This window comes from Mytilus californianus, unplaced genomic scaffold, assembly GCF_021869535.1.
Source record: "Mytilus californianus isolate M0D057914Y unplaced genomic scaffold, xbMytCali1.0.p SCAF_4, whole genome shotgun sequence".
Classification (NCBI taxonomy): Eukaryota; Metazoa; Mollusca; class Bivalvia; order Mytilida; family Mytilidae; genus Mytilus; species Mytilus californianus.
In genome coordinates this window covers 77,803,751-77,829,517 of record NW_026262690.1, presented here as the reverse complement: position 1 = coordinate 77,829,517, position 25,767 = coordinate 77,803,751, and the positions used below count along the sequence as shown (strand labels likewise).

The 25,767-nt window shown below is 31.8% G+C and overlaps 1 protein-coding gene across 1 annotated transcript in view; it reads left to right on the top strand.

Moving 5' to 3' along the window:
• Positions 1–25,767, top strand: part of LOC127737087 (probable ATP-dependent RNA helicase DDX52) — a 35,042-nt gene that overhangs the window by 4,158 nt on the left and 5,117 nt on the right. The window contains exons 2-13 of the mRNA XM_052247620.1: positions 3,486–3,609; positions 4,150–4,313; positions 4,918–5,103; positions 5,577–5,720; positions 9,279–9,381; positions 11,748–11,820; positions 17,477–17,546; positions 20,028–20,161; positions 20,642–20,732; positions 21,579–21,701; positions 22,101–22,251; positions 23,439–23,514. Coding sequence (XP_052103580.1) covers positions 3,486–3,609; positions 4,150–4,313; positions 4,918–5,103; positions 5,577–5,720; positions 9,279–9,381; positions 11,748–11,820; positions 17,477–17,546; positions 20,028–20,161; positions 20,642–20,732; positions 21,579–21,701; positions 22,101–22,251; positions 23,439–23,514 — 1,439 coding nt within the window. The remainder of the gene's footprint in view (positions 1–3,485; positions 3,610–4,149; positions 4,314–4,917; positions 5,104–5,576; positions 5,721–9,278; positions 9,382–11,747; positions 11,821–17,476; positions 17,547–20,027; positions 20,162–20,641; positions 20,733–21,578; positions 21,702–22,100; positions 22,252–23,438; positions 23,515–25,767) is intronic.

Below are 25,767 nucleotides of genomic sequence, written 5' to 3'. Positions count from 1 at the left end.
GTGTGGATCAATAATATCACCAATAAATGATCAAATATTCATCTCATCTGCATTAAAACAGTTGAATATGATACAAAAGATGACTATCAAAAATGATGAAAACCACTAATGTTCCTCTTTGTCTTTATTATAAGGTCCCTTATGGTCCATTTATACCTCTCATTCCCTCTAAATTTTTACTTTTTAGGCAAATAAATCAAAATTTTGGGGTAACTTTCACATATTTAATTTTATGTAAGAAATGTGATAATAAAGTAATTGTAAGTGTTCACGCTGAATGAACTATCCTTATAAAAGTTTATTGACTCCATGTAAGTCCTTACATAAATTTAGATTTACGTCGCTTTCCAGAGAGGGACATAAAATGGTTCCCTTTCAGTGAATAATTTGTTGTTACTACTTCAAAAACATTTTATTTACCTATTACTGTATATTTCTTAAAGAATTACTTGGGGAAACAGTTTTCTTGTATAGCCCAATTATTTCCTGTAAAATGTATTTTTGAGACTCAATCCACTCAGAATATTTCAAGTTTGCTATATTTGAGTGAAATAGCATGAATTTTAAAAAGAAAGCCTGCTTAAGAGACCACCTGTATTAAGCAAAAACCTGTTTTATAAGACCACCAATTTTTGATCTGTCTGTAGTACATTTCATATAGATTGAACCTGTATTAAAAGACCATCTGTCTTAAGAGACCACTTTATTGCTCTCCCTAAAGTGGTCTCTTAAAACAGGTTTCACTGTACATACAAAGTCAAAGGTGCATATGCAGTAATACCACCATTGATTTTCCCCTATTAGTCTTTGTTAAATTGGCACTTTTCCAAAAATTGTGCAGAATTTATGTATGTTTCAAATAAAGAAATACTTGGCATGAGTAAAGTTTTATCCTGTCCAGTACTCCAGTGAACATTTCACATAACATTTCATTGCATATAAGATAATAACCATCACCGGAAGTAATCAACTTTTCACCACTTTTTTCCTGTTGACAAGCTTTAGTAACCATGTCACCTGCAATTTCCAAAATATTTTATTGAAACAACAAATAAAAATGAATGGTGCTTTTAAACCCTCTAGATGTATGTTTATGACTCAGAAATTTTTTTCTGCAATGAAATGGAGGGTTAATTTCCTACAACTGTCAAAATCAAGGGGATATTTTTTTTCAACCCTTTTTCGTATGAAGCCAGATATGACGTACTATGATATGGTGGTATTACACCTTTAGATAGGTCATCGCTCAGAAGTTGACCAACAGAGAAGAGGCGCCTCATAAAAAATAAAATTGTTGATCCGAGAACTTGGTTTTGACGGAAATCAGAAGCGGCAAAGGACAAATATCATGAAAATAAACAGAATAGAGGATTTTATAAAGTTCTAAAATGTTTTGATTTCGCTTAGTTATCTTAAATAATTTCAAGTTTACAATTGGCCTATCAAAAGTTTTTTTTAGGGGAAAAGTAGGGGGGGGATGGGCAAACAACCATTCAATAATTTATCAATTATTTGGTTTTCATCTCTTCATTAACTTAATTTTAAACATGTTTTTTGGTTGGTTTCTATCTCATTGGTGTATATTCTACTTATCTTTTTATCAGTCTACATGTTCTAACATACTAACAAAGACCATGAATTCCATTTTCATTATGTTTCAAAACTGTTTTAGAAACATACACATTTACAGTAAAATACATCATCATTCCAAAATTCATTAAGAAATCAGGGCAAGTAACTTTTCTTGTGGACAAGTGGTCACAACAAATATTTCCACACCAATAGTAGGATTTTTGGAGGCCATTATCTTCATATTCAGTTCTCATTTGAACTATGTTCTAAAAGGGAAAAATGTTGTCATTTAAATGAATATTTGCGCCATGACAATAATCATCATGAATTACAAAATTTGATTTTTATCGCTGTAAATTGATACCCTATTTTGGTATAATACCCATAAATGGGGATAGTATCCATTTATAAGTATCCTCCCCAACATTTTGATACAATATACCATGGCAATGTATGAAATATACATGTGTACATAGCAAAAAAATAGATCACAGAAGTTGCTTTTTGAATTAAAAGTCAAGTTCATTAATAAAATATTTCTTTATTTCTACAGGCTGAGACCAATAACCCAAAGGGAAATATCTTTATTGTAAATAAAACTTTGAATCAAATATTTCATTTGGGTAATAAGAGAGTCTGGTGTTATAATAGTGGGAAAATGTACAAATGGAGCTCCCCTGGTAGTTATGATATACTTTACATTTTTGTGTTGATAGTCCATAAATGTCCATAGTGTGACTATTGAAAGACGACACATTCCGTAAAATGATACATTCCGTAAAATGGTATGGATTTATTTACATTTTGTTTTTTCATATTATTTTTATGGGAGTAATCGGAGTATATCTTAAAAATTATAATAGATAAACAGAAACTGAAATAAGCAAAAATGATCAGCAAGACAAGACCTACAATTAAGACAATATGGAGGAAATCGTCTGACAACTCCTTATTGGAGTTATTGCTCATTTATGATGATGATTTTTACTATTTTTTTTTTTGCGTTTTGCCTTATACATCATACATGTTATATGATAAAATTAATAAAAGATAAATAGACACTTTAAATCACAAAAATGAACAAAAAAGGCAAGATCTATTAACAAGTGAAATTTTGTCGATATAGTTAGTAGACTGTCATTCTTTAGGAGTGATTGCCCTTAAATGATGATTTGTTTACTCTTTTTTTGTGCTTTGAGCAAAATTAAAGAAGCTAGAGAGACACTTAACAGACTAAATGATCAGTACTACAAGATCAACAAAACAGAGATTTTTATCATGAATTCTTTTCTCATCTATAATGTTGAAGGGTGTCCTTTGTTGAATATGCACATAGACCAAGATGAGCGACACAGGTTCTTTAGAGCCTTAAGTTTATTTTTTTTGGCCATACAATCATCTGCAGTATTATAAATCTTTCACCTTTAATCGTTTCAACTGCTGAGTACAAAATGTATATAATGTATTCCTTCCCATTAATTATGTTTTCCTATATACATGTAATGATCCTGTCAAGTAAATTTTGTCAATTGTGAAATCCACAAGATGGTGATGTAACTTTGAAAATGAAGATTATCAATAATTTTAAACACTTTTCCCTGTATTAAATTGCATAGTAAATCTAGTTCCATTATTCTGGTAAAAAATATTTGAGAAGAGTGTCATTTGGGATTTTGGTATACATGGTATATTAGCATGAAACACTTGGAGTTTTTGTGTTTTTAGTAGCAAAAGTGATTTTAATGTGTTTAATTTAAGGCTTATTATAGATATATAATCAGAAAAGTTAAAAAGCTAATTTTTTTCTTAATCCTAGAAATTATTTAAGATGAGGTGATTATCACTTATTTGTCAGTAGAAGATTTGGTTCCAATTGAATATATGTAACAAAATTTCCATAACACTACTTCTAGATTATTTCTAAAGATTCAAGCTCTCATAATACAACATTTGAGAAAGCAGACAGAAAAGAAACACATGAGCTGAAGAGGAAAAATGATTATGAAAATAGTACATCTCTATCGAAAAGAGTTAAAGGTACATATTAGTTTATTTATTACATGTAATATGCACACATGACAAAAATACAATTGCTCATTAGATTAAAAACCTACCATTACATTTTTAAGAAAAAATTATTTCATATATGCTTAAAATAATATTCTGAGAAGTCAGACATATTATTCGAATACATGTACTTTAGAAAGCGAAAGTGCTTGTAACTAATGTATTAAGTGGCATTTGCATACTTTACTAGGGGCTTATGTCATGAAACATCTGTTTAATACTTATTGTATATTGTATTTGAATGTCAGTCTAATTACCTGAAAGCAATGTTTTACTTTTGAGTTTGCATTTGTACAGTGAAGTTGATCTACTTTTGCTAAAGGAAAATAGCTCTTTATAAATTTCAAGGTGAACCAAGTGCTTTTCAAGGTTTACCCTAATTGGGAATGCTCAAACCCATACATTTGAAAGCCAGTGATGCATAGATATGTAGAAACGTTCTTGCAACAGGTTGGATAATTCACTGTACTTTTAATTTTTATGTGATCCTGTTTGTTTTATTTACAACAGTTGATTCTGAGTCTTCTGACGAAGATGACAGTACATCAGAACCAGAGCCTGAAACAGAGCTACAGATACTTGGTAAAATCACATCTAAAGGTGCAGAACAAAGAAGAGAGAAGAAGAAAAAAGTCAAAACAAAGGAAAAGTTAGCAGCATTGCATCAAGAGGAGGTCAGTCATACCTTATTTATAGAAAAAAAAAATATTGGAATTAAAGAATAAATTAGCCTTTTAACTTTTTTCTTCTATCTTCACTGATGAGTATTTTGTAGAGGAAACATGTGTCTGGCATACATGTAGAGGAAACATGTGTCTGACGTACATGTAGAGGAAACATGTGTCTGGCGTACAAAAATCTAAGCCTGGTATCTTTGATGATATTTTATCACATTTAAGATGACTCTATTTATGTAAAAAAATATAGATCCTGGAAAATAAACATTTCATAATAATAGAGCTTATTGGTTTACATCATAAAGATTGCTGGAAATCTGAACTCATTACAGCAAGATGAAGACAGTCCCTATCATCTACTTTAGGAAATGAAATGGAATAAATGGTTAAGTATTTGACAAATACTGTCTTGCATTGTCCAACATTAGAACATATTATTATTACTATAACAGTTACAGAATAATAGTTAATAGACAATCAAGACAATCACAGTCAAGCACTGTAAGTAAGAAGTTGACATTTTAATCTTAATTATAAACCTTTTCAAATTAGATATCCTTAAATATGATACATTGTAGTCTAAAACAGTACTGATTTTCAGGTTAACAGATTACGAAATCAACATAAAATACATGTTTATGGAACTGATAAGCCAGAACCATTGAAGAGTTTTGAACATCTTTTAACTAACTACAAAATGTCAGATGTCATCCTGAACAACGTTGCTAAAATTGGGTACACTGAACCTACACCAATACAGAGACAGACTATACCAGCCATGCTGCATGTAAGCATACTAAATTACTTATAGAATATATATGAGTAATTTATAGTTCTTCAAAATGATTAATTGAAAGAGAAGAATGCATACAATGATATATGATTGGCTTTTGAGAAAAAGAAAGGATGCTTATTTGTGTTTGGTCAGAAATCTGGTCATTTATGTATATTCACAAAGAATTCTTGTAATTTAGAGCTCGGCATATTGTATAGACACCTATTTATTCTTGAAAGCAGTATGTAGTACTCTTGATGTCTATTGGTTATTCATGTCAATGGGTTGCTGTCTAATTGACATAAACCCCATATCTCCTGTTATTCATTAGAAGGTTTCTATGAATTGATTGGTACTCTTCCAGCACTGGTTCAGGTTTGGACTTTCCTTCTACTTTCCCACTGTTACTGGACATTACATGGATTGAAAGATTTAGATAACATATGTACGATAAATGGTCCATACAATTTATTTTTGCTTTACAGAGAAGAGAGATTATGGCATGTGCTCCTACAGGATCTGGTAAGACGGCAGCATTTATCTTACCAATAATACACCATCTACGACAACATAGTAAACATGGGTTCAGAGCTTTAGTGTTGGCACCAACCAGGGAATTAGCTAAACAAGTAAATAAACTTAAAATATATTCATCATTAAATCTTTAAAAGTTTTTGTGATACTGTACTAATTAATGCCTTTAAAAATACTTGATATGTTCTTATTATCATGTACAGTCAAATTCAGACAATACCTTTCTTTGTTGTGTTTCGTGGAGCTACAACATTAGCTGGTAACATTATAATTTTGGAGTTATTCCTAAAACTGAAGTTTCTTACATTTGATGAAGGTAATGATCAATATCATACCTGATGACATCACATACTGTAAAAAGAACACAACTTTTTGCAGATCATTGGAAAAGAAAGATTAATTTGTCAATAAATCGTTAGAGAAACAGATTCCACCACTGAATCTCATGCAATACCATATTTCTCTAATCTTGACAGCTGAATTTTTAGTATTTAAAACACTTAACTGCCTTGACCGGAGCGATATTGTATCTCACTTGATGCAGTGTTAGAATATATACCGGAATATATATATACCGGTATAAACAAGTCTAAATTGAAAACAACGTTCAAACCTATGATTGCGTTGGATAAAACCACAATTTTTATACGTGTGCATGCAAAACAAATTTCTTGGTAGAGGGGTCTAAATACAGCACAAACAACGTTTTCCAAAAGACCAAAAAAGTGAAAAAGTATATTTAACAAAACGCATTTGACTAACAGGTCGAACAACTGATGTTCTCAAACCCTGCTGACTGCCATTGGCGATTGCCAAATAAACAGATCACAAGATGTAACAAAATGGATCTTTATTATTAATTACCAAACAGAAAACAATAAACTTGGGGAAAACCTGTATATATATATTTATATACAAGTCTAAATTGAAAACAACGTTCAAACCTATGATTGCGTTTGATAAAAACTGCAATTTTTATGCGTGTGCATGTAAAACAAATTTCTTGGTAGAGGGGTCTAAATACAGCATAAACAACATTTTCCAAAAGACCAAAAAGTGAAAAGTATATTTTAACAAAACGCATTTGACTAGCAGGTTGAACAAAGGATGTTCTTAAACCCTGCTGACTGCCATTGGCGATTGCCAAATAAACGGATCACCAGATGTAACAAAATGGATCTTAACTATTAATTTAATACCAAACAGAAAACAATAAACTTGCGGACAAGATGGTATACCGCAAACAAAAGGTGCAAAAATAAGTACACCATATCTGGATTTCGACAATTAATGTCTCTTCAGTGATGTTAGGAATCGAAACGGTATTTGGAAGGCCATATAATTTACCTCAATTTAGGATAGACTCTTGAATTTTGAAGAGTCGTAATAGGATGAACGGATCATATAAACCCGAAGGCAAATATAATACAAGCCCAAATGAAAAAAAAACAAATCTAAATTGAAAACAACTTTCAAACCTATGATTGCGTTGGATAAAAACCACAATTTTTATACGTTTGCATGCAAAACAAATTTCTTGGTAGAGGGGTCTAAATACAGCACAAACAACATTTTCCAAAAGACCAAAAAAGTGAAAAAGTATATTTTAACAAAACGCATTTATATACCAGTATATATATGTAAGCCTCAAATCTATGTCCGGCCTCAAATCTATGTCCTTTCCTCAAATCTATGTCCTTTCTAGTATTGCGTCATAAACGTCCCAAATCTATGTCCTTTATTGTCTCAAATCTATGTCCTTTTTCGAAATCGGTTGACGCAAGACAAAGCAAGACGTCATCGTGTATATGAAGTCACTGCATGAAGTAACAGCGATACAAGGAATGAAGGAGTATTTTCAAAAGCAACAACTAAAGATTTATCCTCTTGAAATGTGTTCTAACAATTATCAGGACATCTTTACTCTAACTATTGGGGAAAATTTACAATTCAGGACAAATCTAGACATAAACAAAGGGATTGCGGTATCTAGTTGTCTGGTTTTTGGAGAGAAGGAACATGCCAACACATAAAGAATTCATGACACTTCTCGGGGAAAAATCTTTGCCATTAAGACATTATTGCAAATTGTACATTTAAACTAAATAAATATCAGTTCTGACCAAAAAGTTAGTTTATGTCCCACTATGGTTTACAGATTCTCCTTATTATAAAAGAATATATAATATTTTATTTTAATTTATGTGGTTTTGAATCAGATTTTTTTATTTAATGTAAAAAATAAATAAAATATAAGAATGGGAATGATGCATTTACAACTGTATGGGCAGGGACAAAATGACGTATGAAGATGTAGCAATAAACAAAACATACATAATGTGTAGTATAAACTTTCTAATTTACAAAGTAATTAATAAAAAAGTTGCTCAAATTATTGTTGTTGAACTTAATAAATCTGACCGTTTGCATGAAATAACAAAAAAAAAAACAAACATGAAATAACATTTTTATGTGGTATCTATACATTGCAACATTAAACAAAACATATGTAAAGAACCTGTTGTTAAAGGAGAAGTCTCTATATTTACTAGAACAAACATGAGATCAAGGAAAGCAAAAGATTTGAAAACATCGTATCTTCACATTATCCTACTATAGATAATAGGTTTAATTCATTGTTGAAGGCCATATATTTACCTTTTATAGTTGTTTATACACATGTCATTTTGTCTTAGATTGTTTATTAAAAAATAAGTCACAAACATAGGATCAAGAAAAAGTTTTAATTTCACAAGAGTAAGTTCAATTCATTGTTGGAGGCCCTACATTTACCCTTTAGTTTCACATTAAAACATAAATAATATAATAATTACGCACACATATAAAAGAATTAAGCAAGTTGAAAATATTTCCAGACATAACATTACGTTATGGGAAAAGACTTAATAGTACACAAGTGTAAGGCCATACTTATTAGACGGACACAAATTCGCACATGTCGAAAAAAACACAAACAATTGAGAACAGGACACAGATTTGAGGCCGTATCTTTTTTTACAGACATAGATTTGCGAATGACGTCGCGATTAGACACAGATTTGAGGAACGGACATAGATTGGAGGCCGTACACAGATCTGAGGCTTACATATATACATACATAATTACTCTAAATATCAGCACAACAATGTTAAATCTGCAAATTTTCAGAAGCAAATTTTTTGTTCTTCCCTCACCGGGATTCGAAATCATGCTATTGGGATATTGTGACAACACCGCCTGCACTGTGACCAGCGCTCTAGACCACTAGGCCACCTAGACTGAACTAAAAAATTCAGCTTTCAGTACATATATATATATATATACACACAATTAACAGTGATATTATGACTGTTACTTCATGCTCATGTAATGATAGTGGTGCATATTTTTATGCCCCACCTAGGGGCATTATGTTTTTCGGTCTGTGCGTCCGTCTGTCCCGCTTCAGGTTAAAGTTTTTGGTCAAGGTAGTTTTTGATGAAGTTGAAGTCCAATCAACTTAAAACTTAGTACACATGTTCCCTATGATATGATCTTTCTAATTTTAATGCCAAATTAGAGTTTTGACCCCAATTTCACGGTCCACTGAACATAGAAAATGACAGTGCGAGTGGGGCATCCGTTTACTATGGACACATTCTTGTTTTTACAGATTTACAGAGACTTTCAAATGATATCAGATGGAACTGGTCTAAAGCTACATTATATAGAAAAAGCTGATCCAGAAAATGAAGGGAAGTCAGTAAAGAAATTTGGTATGTTTCTTCATTATATTAAATGACTACTGCTTAATTAAGACTATTTTGTCGAGCTTGCGACCTCTTGTTGCTGATGCAAGAAAAAGCACATATGCGTTGTTGGTCTTTTCAATTTTAGGTTCAGTCTGTGGTTAAAGTTTTATAAACATCAATAACTTTGGCAAACCTTAATGGAATTATATGAAACTGTCAAAGACTGTTTTTATGATCAGATGATTGTATTAAGAGGCCACATTTTGAAAATATATATTGTTTTCATTTTTTGTCTCGCCTGCGACGAAAGTCGCAGAAAGTGAGACATAGGTATTACTATCCGGCCACGGCGGCAGCGACGGCGGCGTAAACTATTTGTATAAAGCTTTATATTTTAGAAGGTAGAAGACCTGGATGCTTCATACTTTGTATGCAGATACCTTATGTTACGAACTTTCCGTCTGTCATATGTCCAATGTCCTTGACCTTATTTTCATGGTTCAGCGACTGCTTGAAAAAAAAGTTTAGTTTTTTTGTTATGTAAATTTCTCACTTATTATGAGTAATAGGATAACTATATTTGGTATATGGGTTCCTTGCAACATCTACATGTCCATCAGACAGGGTTCACCTGACCTCAGCCTCATTTCATGGATCAGTGATCAAGGTTAAAGTTACGTGATTAGGTCCGTTTCTCAGATACTACAAGCAGTAGGTCAGCTATATGTGGTGTATGGAATGATTATAAGGGATACATGTCAGTCTGGCAGGTTTCATCTGACCTTGACCTCATTTTCACGGTTCATTGATCAATGTTAAGTTTTTGTGTTTTGGTCTGTTTTTCTAATACTATAAGCCATTGGTCAACTATATTTGGTGTATGGAATGATTGTAAGGTGTACATGTCTGTAAGTCTCATTTGTCCTTGACCTATTTTCATGGTTCATTGGTCAATGTTAAGTTTTTGTGTTTTGGTCTGTTTTTCTAATACTATAAGCAGTAGGTCTACTATATTTGGTATATGGAATGATTGTAAGATGTACATGTCCAACTGGTAGGTGTCATCTGACCTTAACCTCATTTTCATGGTTCAGTGGTCAAAGTTAAGTTTTTGAGTTTTGGTCTTTTTTTCTAATACTATATGCAATAGGTCAACTATAAATGGTGTATGGAATGATTGTAAGGTGTATATGTCTGTCTGGCAGGTATCATCTGACCTTGACCTCATTTTCATGGTTCATTGGTCAATTTTAAGTTTTCATGGTTAAGTTTGTTTCTAAGATACTATAAGCAATAGGTCAACTATATTTAATGCCTAAATTGATTGTAAGGTGTACATGTCTGTCTGGCATGGTTCATCTGACCTTGACCTCATTTTCATGGTTCATTGGTCAATGTTAAGTTTTCTTGTTTAAGACTGTTTCTTAGAAACAATAAGCAATAGGTCAACTATGTTTGGTTTATTGAATGATTGTAAGGTGTACATGTATTTCTCGTTTGGTTTATCTGACCTTGACCTCATTTTCTTGGATCATGTTAAGTTTATGTGTTACTTGTAGTAAAGCTTTGTATTTAGGACTATCAACATAAAATAAATGGTTAGTAAAGAAGGCGAGACATTTCAGCATGTGCACTCTTGTTTTATATTTTACTGATAAATGGACTTTGATATCTTTGTTAAACCTTCATGGTATGTTATGAAACATGAAAAGAAGTCTCTGGAAGATCAAGAAGAATTTAAAGGTTTTTTCATGTATTTTACTGATAAATGGACTTAGTTTTTGGCAGTCAACATCACACTATAATTCTGACATCATGTATAGCAGGCAAGACACAGAGTTCCCACTTACCCTTTACAAATTTTCCTCAATTTAGGAAAATATTGCACAATATATATATATTTATTGAGAATGAATGATTAGAATAAGCATAAACAAATTTCATTAACATGTAGAAATATCTAAATATCAAGCAATGAATTATCTCCCTTGAAAGGACATATCAGAAATTTTCAATTTATATGCTGTTAATCTTTAACTACAACTTTCAAAAACAAAGTTATTTTTATTTTTACTTAGTTTTTGTTGATAGTTTTGTTTTTCTGTAGATTATTTATATTTTTCATGTCTTTTGTATATTGTTGACTCTGTCATGGCACAACAGTAGTTTTTATATTACTGGAAATTGTTCCGAACATTTATTATCGTGATTTTGAGATGACCAACCTAAATTTGAGATTGATTTTTGCGATTTCAGGAAAAGCTGCATACAGATATATGTATAAGATATTAGAATGCAAGTTCTTATTGTGATATTCATCCAGTAGCATTATTCACATTAATATAAACCTTGCAATAATTTTAAGTAACTAGCAAACTAATATTTTGCAGATATTCTGGTGTCAACGCCTAACAGACTGATATATCAGTTGAATCAAGATCCACCTCAGATAGATTTACACACGTAAGAATTAAAACAGATTAACAATTGATAGAATAATGATTTGATATGTTATGAAAACTATGATCATCAATATTGTCATGTAAGTAAATACATAAGAAAGAAATTGAACAAGACAGGCAAAAGTGAACATTAAGGCATTTTTATACGACCTCAAAAAAATTTTGCGGTCGTATATTGGTATGACGTCGGCGTCGTCATCGTCATCGTCCGAAGACACATTGGTTTTCGCACTCTAACTTTAGTTTAAGTGAATGGATCTCTATGAAATTTTACCATAAGGTTCAATACCACAAAAGGAAGGTGGGGATTGATTTTGGGGGTTATGGTACCAACACTGAAGGAATTAGGGGCCAAAAATAAGCATTTTTGTAACTTCCAGGCATAACTTGTGTGTTAGTGCATGGATCTCTCTGACATTGTACCACAAGGTTCCATATCACAAAGGGAATGCTGGGATTGATTTTGGGGGTAATTGCCTCAAAATTTTAGGAATTAGGGGCCAAAAAGGGGCAAAAAACAAGCATTTTTCTAGTTTCATGACAATAACTTGTGTGTAAGTGTATGGATCTCTCTGACATTGTACCACAAGGTTCCATATCACAAAAGGAATGCTGGGATTGATTTTGGGGGTAAATGCCTCTAAATTTTAGGAATTAGGGGCAAAAAAGGGGCAAAAAACAAGCATTTTTCTAGTTTCATGACAATAACTTGTGTGTAAGTGTATCGATCTTTATGAAATTGTACTACAAGGTTCCATATCACAAAGGAAAAGCTGGAATTGAGTTTGGGGGTAATTGCCCAAAACGTTTCGGAATAAGGGGCAAAAAAGGGGCCAAAAATAAGTATTTTTCTAGTTTCCAGACAATAACTTGTGTTCAAGTGTATGGATCTCTCTGAAATTGTACTGCAAGGTACCCTACCACAAAGGGAAAGCTGGGATTGTTTTTGGGGGTAATTCCCTCAAAATATAAGGAATTATGGGCCATAAAGGGGCAAAAAAACAAGCATTTTTCTAGTTTCAGGACAATAACTTGTGTGTAAGTGTATGGATCTTTATGAAATTGTACTACAAGGATCCATATCACAAAGGGAAAGCTGGGTTTGAGTTTGGGGGTAATTGCCCTAAACGTTTAGGAATTTGGGTCCAAAAAGGGGCCAAAAAACAAGCATTTTTTCTAGTTTCCAGACAATAACTTGTGTTCAAGTGTATGGATCTCTCTGAAATTATACTGCAATGTACCATACCACAAAGGGAAGGCTGGGATTGAGTTTGGGGATGATGAATCATAAGGGGGTTCAAAAAATTTTTGGGGGGGTGGATATTTTTTTCCTTTTTTTTCTTTAAAATTTTCCATTTTAAATTGGTTATTTCTGATTTATATATAAAAGCAAATAATAATGATATGGTTTGAATAGGTAAATTAAAAACTTTTTAAGTTCTTAGACCACATTCATTCTGTGTCAGAAACCTATGCTGTGTCAAATATTTAATTACAATCCAAATTCAGTGCTGTATCAAGCTTGAATGTTGTGTCCATACTTGCCCCAACTGTTCAGGGTTCGACCTCTGCGGTCGTATCAAGCTGCGCCCCATCGGAGCATTTTATTGTTAATTGTAACACAAGTTTTTTTTGTGAAAATTTCATTTTGTTTACAGTAACATATAAAATGAGAAAAAAAATTATTGGTAGGTTAAAATCAACAAAAATAATTCAGTAATATCCTGTACAATTACTTAAAATGTATTTACATATTACTTATGTTTCTGACTTAAACTTTATCTTTCCTTTTATTTATATTCATAATAAAAAGATTTTAACCACAAAAGAACCAAACACATCTCTTTCACATGTGATAAGTGTTTTTATACGACCGCAAAAATTTTTGTGGTCGTATATTGGTATGACGTTTTGGTTACTTCCCTTACACTGCTTTTAAATTATGTTTAAAGAAATGCATATTTATAAAGGAAGACCAGTATGGCGCATTAGATTTGTAAAATCTTTGACCACATTTATTTATTTGTTATGCCGAATCTAACCGTGTATTTAGATTTTTAATTTTGGGTCCAGTTTTCAAATTGGTCTACATTAAGGTCCAAAGGGTCCAAAATTAAACTTTGTTTGATTTTAACAAAAATTGAATATATGGGGTTCTTTCATATGCTGAATCTAAACATGTATTTAGATTTTTGATTTTTGGCCCAGTTTTCAAGTTGGTCCAAATTGGGGTCCAAAATTAAACTTTGTTTGATTTCAACAAAAATTGAATATATGGGGTTCTTTGATATGCTGAATCTAACCATGTATTTAGATTTTTTATTTGTGGACCCCGCTATCAAATTGGTTCATATTGAGGTCAAAAGGGTCCAAAATTAAACTTTGTTTGATTTCATCAAACATTGAATTATTTCTTTGATATGCCAAATCTAACCGTGTATTTAGATTTTTAATTTTGGGTCCCGTTTTTAAAATTGGTCTACATTAAGGTCCAAAGGGTCCAAAATTAAACTTAGTTTGATTTTAACAAAAATTGAATTTTTGGGGTTCTTTGATATGCTGAATCTATACATGTGTTTAGATTTTTGATTATGGGCCCAGTTTTCAAGTTGGTCCAAGTTGGGGTCCAAAATTAAACTTTGTTTGATTTCAACAAAAATTGAATATATGGGGTTCTTTGATATGTTGAATCTAAACATGTATTTAGATTTTAGATTTTTGGCCCAGTTTTCAAGTTGGTCCAAATTGGGGTCCAAAATTAAACTTTGTTTGATTTCAACAAAAAATGAATATATGGGGTTCTTTGATATGCTGAATCTTACCATGTATTTAGATTTTTTATTTGTGGGCCCGCTATCAAATTGGTTCATATTGAGGTCAAAAGGGTCCAAAATTAAACTTTGTTTGATTTCATCAAAAATTGAATTATTGGGGTTCTTTGATATGCCAAATCTAACCGTGTTTTTAGATTTTTAATTTTGGGTCCCGTTTTTTAAATTGGTCTACATTAAGGTCCAAAGGGTCCAAAATTAAACTTAGTTTGATTTTAACAAAAATTGAATTCTTGGGGTACTTTGATATGCTAAATCTAAACATGTGTTTAGATTTTTATACGACCGCAAAAAATTTTTTGTGGTCGTATATTGGTATGACGTTGGCGTCGTCGTCCGAAGACACATTAGTTTTCGCACTCTAACTTTAGTTTGAGTGAATGGATCTCAATGAAATTTTACCATAAGGTTCAATAACACAAAAGGAATGCTGGGATTGACTTTGTGGGTAATTGCCTCCAAATTTTAGGAATAAGGGGCCAAAAAGGGGAAAAAAACAAGCATTTTTCTAGTTTCCAGACAATAACTTGTGTGTAAGTGTATGGATCTTTATGAAATTGTACTACAAGGTTCCATATCACAAAGGGAAAGCTGGAATTGAGTTTGGGGGTAATTGCCCAAAAAGTTTAGGAACAAGGGGCCAAAAAGGGGCCAAAAATAAGCATTTTTCTAGTTTCCAGACAATAACTTGTGTTCAAGTGTATGGATCTCTCTGAAATTGTACCGCAAGGTACCATACCACAAAGGGAAGGCTGGGATTTATTTTGGGGGTAATTCCCTCAAAATTTTAGGAATTAGGGGCCATAAAAGGGCAAAAAATTTTACAAGCATTTTTTCTAATTTCAGGACAATAACTTGTGTGTAATTGTATGGATCTTTATGGAATTGTACTGCAAGGTTCCATATCACAAAGGGAAAGCTGGGTTTGAGTTTGGGGGTAATTGCCCTAAACGTTTAGGAATTTGGGGCCAAAAAGGGGCAAAAAAACAAGCATTTTTCTAGTTTCCAGACAATAACTTGTGTTCAAGTGTATGGATCTCTCTGAAATTGTACTGCAAGGTACCATACCACAAAGGGAAGGCTGGGATTGGGTTTGGGGGTGATGAATCATAAGGGGGTTCTAAAAATTGGTGGGGGGGATTTTTTTTCCCTTTTTTTTTCTTTAAAATTTTCCATTTTAAATTGGTTATTTCTGATTTATATATAAAAGCAAATAATAATGATATGCATACATGGGAACCTCCCAACGGGAGTACAATAATCCCGTTTTCAGGGGTCTCCTCCCGACATCCCGTTGAAGAGAAAAAAATCCAGTGTATGCAATTTTTTCCCCAACATATCATCTCAGACATCTGGTGTAACTGACATTACCTGAAGTTATATTTTACATGTAAATCAATTAGCATGCATAATTATATGGCTTCACTTGTCAGCTTGGGTGTCAAACTTACTGGTAATCAACAATTTTTACCTCAGGCTAACTGCCGTTGTGTAATAAAAACTTTGTGTATTTATTTGGTTACTTCCCTTGATTTATCCTGTTTTAAGTTTCTTTCCTTTCAATAATGTAAATTTTTAAAAGAATATAAATAAAATATAAATTGAACAAATAATCATAAAAGGATGGTAATTAAATTATTTTAAACGTCTTAGGACAAATAAAAAAATAATAATTTGAAAATTATTTGAGGGTTCTATACTTCCTTTCAAGACTTAAATTGAAATTTATATAAGAACTATGACCCTTGATTCTAGAACTTATATATATATTTCTTAATATGCAAATATAAATTAATTGCAATTGCTGATAGTTAAACAAATGTTCTTAATGCAATGATTGTTCTATAGAATATTGATATAAAAGATATGAATTAAATTTTTTTAAAAAGATAGAGAAACTTTAAAATTACAAGGGTACTATAAACATAATACATTCGGATGGTAAGTTGAAGAATACACACTTTAAAAGACAATTTTTACAGCACACGGTTACATTTACGTCAAAATTTATGTCGACTAAAATCCTCCTGATCTGAGTCCTAATCTCCTGATCTGAGTCCTAATCTCCTGACCAAAATTTCCCAATCTTATGATCTGAGTTTCACAGTCCATCACATGTATGGATATGGTTTGAATAGGTAAATTAAAATTTTTTTAGTTCTTAGACCACTTTCATTCTGTGTCAGAAACCTATGCTGTGTCAAATATTTAATTACAATCCAAATTCAGTGCTGTATCAAGCTTGAATGTTGTGTCCATACTTGCCCCAACTGTTCAGGGTTCGACATCTGCGGTCGTATCAAGCTGCGCCCCAGCGGAGCATTTTATTTATGTAATAAACTATGATTTGGAATGAGTACTGTAAATTCAGAAATTATTGTGCATTTATTATTGCGATTTTTCAAGAATGGACAAAAATGTGAGATTAATTATTGCGATTTAGAAAAAATCTGCATACAGGTCTATTTTTTAGTTATCAGAATGCGAGTTCTAATTATTGCCAGTTGCATTATTCGAGTTAATAAAAACCTTGCAATAATTTCTGAATTTACAGTATATAAATGCTTAAATTGTCATTTTATATCTTGTGTATGCCTTTTTTGAGGTATTCACTTTTTATAATAGACAATTTCAAGAGTCAGATAAAACACCTCATACCCCATGAAATTCAGGTCTAGAAATATAACCAGTTTTACAATATATTTCTTTCTCTCTAATGCATATATGCAAATATTAAAAATAACTTCCTCTAAAAAATATAATGATCAGTATGAAGTTGAACAAGTAGACATGATATTAATAATATCTATTTATTTTGTTTCACAGGGTAGAATGGTTAATTGTTGATGAATCTGACAAGCTTTTTGAAGAAGGAAAATCAGGCTTTAGAGATCAGGTAAAAAGTATTACTAAGTTATTAATGAAGACAAATGAATGAAAGGTGCGAGCAAGCAACTTTATCCTTCCATTGAACAAAGGGCAAGACAGCTTTTTTTTGGAGCTAATTTCCTAATGCTTGTAGAATAAGATTTTGGTTGGCTTTCTTGCTTTGTTTGTATAAATGTTTGCTCAAGCATTGTAATTAAGATTGACATCTGCAAACAATATAGATAGGCGGAGTTAAACCTGTTTTCATTATATTTAGATTTCTAACCTCCAGGATAACATCCAATCAAATTTCAGTATAATGTATACAGGTTTAACTCTGCCTTTTTATCTTGTTTGCAGTTGTCAATCTTAATTACAATGCTTGAGCAAACATTTATACAAACAAAGCAAGCAAGCCAACCAAAGTCTCATTCTACAAGCATTAGGAAATAAGCTCTAAAGGAAGGTGTTTGATAACTTCAAATGAACTAAAAAATATTAGTTCTAATTTTTTTTAACAATCTGGCATTGATATCTTAATATGAAAAATAAATTTTACAGCAAATGTGGTATTAATGCTAAAGACGTGTATGTAACAACAAATTTGATTTCAACGAAAGAAATCTCTGTATTTCTGAAAAATTATTACACCAGGGTTTTCGATATCACAAACTAGTCAAAACATTTACTAAATTTTATCATCGGTACAAGGACATCATTCGTAAATATAAATCAACATGCAGACATCTTATACGTTCAGGTATTCCAATGTTTTATGGTAATATTCTTTACAAAGCACAAAAATGTCGGCATTCACCTCAAAGGCTAAACAAACCTTTAAACAGACTTATTCGTAAAGGATATAGTTGCGATACTCTTGTCAGGTCATTAAGGATTGCATATTTTGGTATTAATATTGATTCACTCATAGGGTCTTTGCATCGGAAATAAACACATTTATTCTAAAACCAGTTGTTGGCATGATACGGGTTATGTTCTTCTCATATATTTTATGATGGTATGATACTAAACCCCTAACGGGAGGGATTGTACTTGATTTTCATATGATGAAGACATAATCTTTCAATCAGTTTAATTGAGGTCAGGAGCTGGCATGTCAGTAACTGCTAGTAGTCCTTTGTTAATTTATGTATCATTGTCATTTTGCTTAGTTTCTTTTGTTACCTATTCTGACATCGGACTCGGACTTCTTTTAAACTGAGTTTTACTGTGCGTATTGCTATGTGTTTATTCTACATTGGCTAGAGGTATAGGGGGAGGGTTGAGATCTCACAAAACATGTTTAACCTCGCCGTATTTTTGCGCCTGTCCCAAGTCAGGAGCTTCTGGCCTTTCTTAGTCTTGTATGTTTTTTAATTTTAGTTCATTTATATGTTTTGCAGTTTAGTGTGACGTCTATTTTCACTGAACTAGTACACAATTTTATTTAGGGGCCAGCTGAGGAATACCTCCGGGTGCAGGATTTTCTCGCTGCGTTGAAGACCCATTGGTGGCCTTTGGCTGTTGTCTGCTCTTTGGTCGGGTTGTTGTCTCTTTGACATATTCCCCATTTCCATTCTCAATTTTGGAGACAAGTATTTGTAATTGTTAAATAAGTGATTGTCATGGATTGATATTCAAATGCAATATAGTAATATTGATCATAAAACACAGCCAAATTTTCATTCCAGCATTTAAGGGCATACAATAAAGAAAAGATTCCTCGTTAATTTTTCCCTTAAGATTTTGACTCAAATTTTGATATGCGCTTTCCTTGGCTTACTTTTGAATATATTTCAACTTGCATGTTTAATGTAAAAACACAAATTTCATTTTTCAATTCTTTTATGAAAAATTAGTCAACTTTCAAACAGAAAGAGATATTTTCCACTGGTTTTTTGCAAAGTGTTCCTTCATTTTATAGACTTTTAAGTAAGTCCCTAAAATGAAGGCTGAATGTGATGAAATATATATGAAATCATACAATCATTTATAATAAAAAAAACTCTTGACAATTTTCTTGCCAAGTACAAACTCATACAAAAATAAAGCATTCTTTTAGCAGTACATAGTCGATTAGGGGGGTCAATTAGCTCATTTTTGAGCTAGAACAAGAAAAGCTAGGGATCCCATTTCCATTTTCTGGGGCTATAAAGTAGCAATGTATTCTGAATGCAACATTGCTGTGCAGTTATTCCCGCCTTAAATCAAAATGTTTTACGAATGACTGTCATAAATGAGTTTATTGATTGATTTTCTCAAATTTTATGCCCCAGCAGTAGTTTTTGAGTGCTTAAAATATATATATTATCTCCATTTTAATTTACAAATACTTTAAAATCCAAGTAATCGATTTGATGACATTTTCAATGAACTTTCCATGCTTATCATTGCTAAAACATCACAAATTGTATGTCATTTATTCACAAATTTACTTCTTCATAATTTTGACATCTTAAAAATCAAAATTACGAACAAAACTAAATCAAATTTATGATTTTATTTGCAGCTTGCTGTAATTTACAAGGCATGTGATTCTAAGAATGTTAGAAGAGCAATGTTTAGTGCTACATTTGCTTATGATGTTGAAGAATGGTGCCGACTGAATCTAGACAATGTCATACAGGTGTATGTGGGTGCAAGGTAGGTGCTTTGTTTCTGACTATAATATAGAAATGAGGCAATGTGGTATGATTGTCAACTATCAACCAGACACCAAATTATTCATGTTATTAGGATGCAAACAACTATAGGGTACTGTTTGGCCTTCAACATTGAGCAAACCCATTGAGTAAGCTACAAAATGTGAGACAATTCAAAGAGAAAACCGATGACACAATTGATGCTAAAATCAACAAAGGAAAATAAATAAAGCAGACAGCAACCAATGGCAATGACTGTATTACAGGCTTCTGACTTGGGACAGGCACATTAAGGATGTGGTGGGGTTTGATATGTTTGTGAGTGCTCAACCCTCCCCTTAACCTGGGACAGTAGTGTAACAGAACAATATATATTAAATGCTTTTATACACTTCCCTAGAAACACTGTATTTGATTTTCAAGAAATCATACAGTGGCTAAAAATCAGTTTAATTCAAAAGAACATTAATTGATATTTCAGGAATTCAGCAACACAGACAATAGAACAAGAGCTACAGTTTGTTGGAACAGAATATGGAAAGTTATTTGCTATCAGGGAAATAATACGTAAAGTAAGTAATTTGTATGAAAACATCATCTCATCTTTCTTATATTATGTAGCTTAATTGACTAAATTTTCCATAAACTTGGACTATCTAAGATTAACTTTCATTTGAGGTTGATTCGCAAGTTATTTGAAATCAAATAACTGAATTAAATAAAATCTTTTTCATTTAAGTTTCATCTGAATTGAGTTATTATGTTATTAGGAGCTTACAGTTTCCAGTATTAACATATTTATTTATTTGATAAGTTTAAAATTGATAAAAATAAATTTATTATAACCCAACTTACTGAGAGAGTCAATAACTGTAATCATCTTTTTCATGCATCTGACCTTCATGCAATTTTCACTACATATTTCTCCGCTTTTGTATTAAGGATGGATTAAAATTTGGTCAAGAACTTCATGATTTTGAGTTGAACCATGTAAGCGATTTTTTAACTGCTGGTAGTCACTTCCTGTTTAACAATACTTTTTATGCTTCTGCCGTAGCGGAGGGGGCATTAAGTGTTACCCTTGTCCGTCCCGTCCGACGTGTAAGTCCCCAAAATTGGTTTCCGTTCTCTAACTTTAGTTTCCTTCAACCATCTGTGGCCCATAGACACATTCTCCATTTATTTTTTATAACGGCCACTGAGTATATTTTTTGTGTCCAAATGGAGTTTACTTTACAGGACATAGCTTATAACATTTTGTTTAAATTTAGATCTAAGGAAATCCATATTTTGTGAAAAATTTGTTGTCTCTGCCTGCATTTACATGCCTCTATTGTAATGAAAAGAATCATTTCGTATTAAAAAATTATCATATCTTCATTTTTGACTTTTGCTTATTTTTTTTTTATTCTTTATAGGGTATTCAGCCTCCAGTACTAGTGTTTGTACAATCTAAAGAAAGAGCTCAGGAGTTGTTTAATGAGCTGATATATGACGGTATGAATGTTGATGCTATACATTCAGGCAAAACACAGATGCAGGTAAGCAATTTTTCATCCCTTAGACATGTTAGCAATAATCAATCAGGTAAATTTTGTTTTGTATATAATTTTTGTAAAAAGGTTCAGAGAAACTGTTTTCTTGTATAATTTGTATAATCTTGTTGACTTTCGCATGTGATTTTTAAACCACGATGTTTTACATGTTGGTGTATAAACTGACAGAGATACTTATATTTTCTGTTCAGCAATCAATGCAAATTTTGATGTTGCCATATTGTACAATGCAGTAAGGTCAATCTATTAAGGAGAAGATTGAAGTGAAGCATTTTCAATCATATTGTAATTAATTGTATTGTTAATATGTTTACTTTTTCTGAGTGATATTAAATGCTGAAGGAAGGCAAGATTCCCTGAAAACTTATTCTTTTATGCTTACAGCGAGATGAAGTGGTAATGAAATTTCGTCTTGGTAAAGTGTGGATTTTGATCTGTACAGAACTTATGGGTAGAGGAATAGATTTCAAGGGAGTTAACCTAGTCATTAATTATGATTTCCCAAACAGTGCAATAACTTATATCCATCGGATAGGTCAGTTGAATTATAGATTATGTGTAAAATTAGTGAAGAATTTGAAATAGAAATTGTGGTCTTTTATTATTTAACTTATTTTAAATTAAAGAAGAAAACTGCAGAGTTCATATAAAAATCATGCCATTGTATATGATGGTCATTGCACCATGAAAAAGATTACAAATATGTAATTTTGCCACATAGTTTTGTCTGTTTGTCTTCAACTTGTGAGTTTGGATGCCCCTTTGGTATCTTAAACCTCTCTTTTTAAATGAGCTCATATGAGAATTTGGCTAATGAAGATAATTGCACCATGAAAAAGGCTACAAATATTTCTACATAACTGCATGTATGTACAGAATTAAATGATAATCAAGATGTACAGTGACAATTTTTGTTTATTGATACCCCTGCTTTAATTATATAAAAGTATTAGGTAAACTGGAAGTTGATGAGCGATGGATGTTGAAATGCATCACATGATATAGCTGGCTCATGAAGTTTGATACCAAATTTAATGATGCTCTGATTCATTGTTTCTTAGAAGAAAAGTTTGACGAAAATTTCATACATGTTCATTATGTGCAAGAATATAAGTATTGATAAACAAGACATTTTTGAATGATTCATGTAAAAACGCATCAACTGTTATAGCATGCTCACAGGAAGCTTGTTAACACATTTTAGGAAGCTCCAATTTGTAGTTGTCGAGAAAAATGTGACAAAAATTTCATTGGACAAGTTTACAGAGGTTAACCAGTATACCCTTACATCAGAATGGGGGTATAATGATAATTTTTCCTATACTATTTCAAAGGATTGTATAATATTTTAGAATTAAAAAATTCCAGGGCAAGACTTAATCTCTAACATAAAATCAAGTATATTTATGTTAAAGTTTTTGTCACTAAAGAAGATATAATAAAAATATAGCAATATTTCTGACACACAGGATATAATCTCTGTCAAGAATTCTTTGGCGAAGTGATAATTCAAGATTAAAATACAAAACACTTTTGTCAGTAATGGAAGACAACAATCAGCACATTATATATTTTCCAAAAGTTACACATTTAAAACAGATGTTTCGACAACATTATAAAACTGTTGTTATGGTATTAAACATCACTTATTTTAAATTATTGGACAAAGTTATTGCAAAGATACATTTATAAATGAAATAGTTTATAACTTTAATTATACAGGTCGGACAGGCAGAGCTGGAAGGTCTGGAAAGGCAATCACATTTTTCACAGAGGATGATCGTATAAATTTGAGAAGGTATTAGTTCTAAATTCTGTGTCATTTTTTCTATAAAATGTAAATATTCAAAAATTTAAAGATGTGTCATTCAACAATTTGTCTTTGAACTTCAAAATTAGTATACACTCAATAGATAAGTATGAATTATAAAGACCCAGCAATTTTTTTTTTATTTGGCTTTGGCTAGAAATAAGAAGACGTGGTATGAGTCAGGGCTTCCAAAATTTCCTGACGACAGCCGGACATTTTTCAAAGAAATATTTTTGACGGTCAATGATCAGCTGGATACTTAAATGTAACTGAGAGGATGCATAAATTGATATATGTGTCTAAATAATTAGTAGTGTTATATGCAATAAAATTATTTATAACTGTTTTGTTTTTTTCATTCTAAAAATAAATAAAATATTATCCTCGGTATTGTGTCATTTTTCTGTGTATCGTAATACAGTAACCATCATTGCATCAATCAGCTTCAGTACCTGACTGTTCTCATGTTTTTGTTTCTGTTTATATAATCTATCTTCTCTCTGTGAGTACTTAACACTTTGTAAATTAAGGCCATCTTATTTGAAACTGTTGATGTTGGCTTTAATTGCAGTACAACTTGATCATCAATACACGTGATACTTTTATTTTTGTGTATTGATTACCTGACCACGTGACTTTTACAACTGATGCGGTATTTATAGATAACATTGAGGAGGCCCAATGAAGGATATTGTTTTAAACCGTGTAAAATCTACTGAACAGTGATAACATTTTTCTTTGTACAATTTTCCAACCTGATTTAGAAAATAAGGAATAAATAAAAACATACTCAGTTGATAAATAATTTAATGAATAACAACATGATATTTTATGTAAGCATATAACAACAATAAAATATCAGAAGAGCACAATGTTGACAAACACACGCAATAAATATTACAATGAGCACATTGAAAAGAAGCACAGATCACAGCACAAGATTAGAGTTCATTTAGTCTAATTTAAGATTTTACATTCATGAGCTTGCTAAATGCATTGTTCTGATAAACATGGCGGTTACGAACGGATTGCCATTTGCGGATAGCAGGAACAGGGTCAAAGTCTTTAACATCTACACCTACTAAGCTTATCCTCATAAGTTATAATATATATAATTTAGAAGTGATCACGGCACCATTTAACTTAGTTAAATCATTTATTGACTGAAATTTGTCCATTGGTAAGTTTTCTTTAGCAATAAAGTAAGCATTACGGAACAAGGTGCACATTGCGTTGTCAGTCTTTTCATGAACTTTCTCAAATACTGATACAATTGGATTACTTTTGGAAGCTGTCTCTAATTTAAGAGCTTGAATGTGGTCATTGCTATTAGCATGCTCTACAACGGCTGACATTTTTAGCAGATTTCGAATTTTGATCGGAATCGTCACGTTTACGTTTGCCCATGATGGCAGATTTGTAAAGTTCAATTTGAGACAAAGTCTTTATAACAGTCGGAGATTGTCATGATTGGATATTATTCTTTATGATTTTAATTATAAAAACAGTTTTTAATATGAAAACAAGAATAGAGAACGCCCCCCTTATTTATTGGACAACTCAGCTTGGTATACCCAAGCGAAGCTATTCTCGGTGTTTTTCCTATATATTTTAGTAAATTTTCCCCTTGAGAGTACCCCAGTATTTAACACGATGTACAGTGTTAAATAAAATAATATATATCATACTTATTCATTTATAAATATCCTTATTTGAAGAATAACTTTTAAATATCAGGATACTTTTTAAACTGAATGCTCATTTAAAATAATATCTATAAAGCGTAATTAAATAGGATGTTGTTCCATACACGCTTACATGTTTGACCTCGTTTACCTGATTACCTTTATGTACATTGTTATGCATCATTAATTCTATTGATAAAGACCAGCTAAAGACACCTCATCAAAGGTAACAAACCTGTAATCAGTGAATGATTTATGGCTTCAATATAACTTATTGAAGGGATAATTGTTTGACAGCTTGTTGTTATTTAAATAAAAGAAAACGTGTTTTTTCTACTTTTTATTGATGTACACAAGCTAAAGACCAAGCCGTACATTTATGTACCCAGAGGATTAGACTAACTGAGACACTTCAAAGTATCTGAAATATGCTGCTTCTGTTTTACTAAACCCAATTATGACTGAAATATCTTTGTGAAATAGATTGCCACAATTATAAACTAAAATGCCAAAACGGACATGCCCAAAGCCCCAAACGGACATTTTTATCGATCGA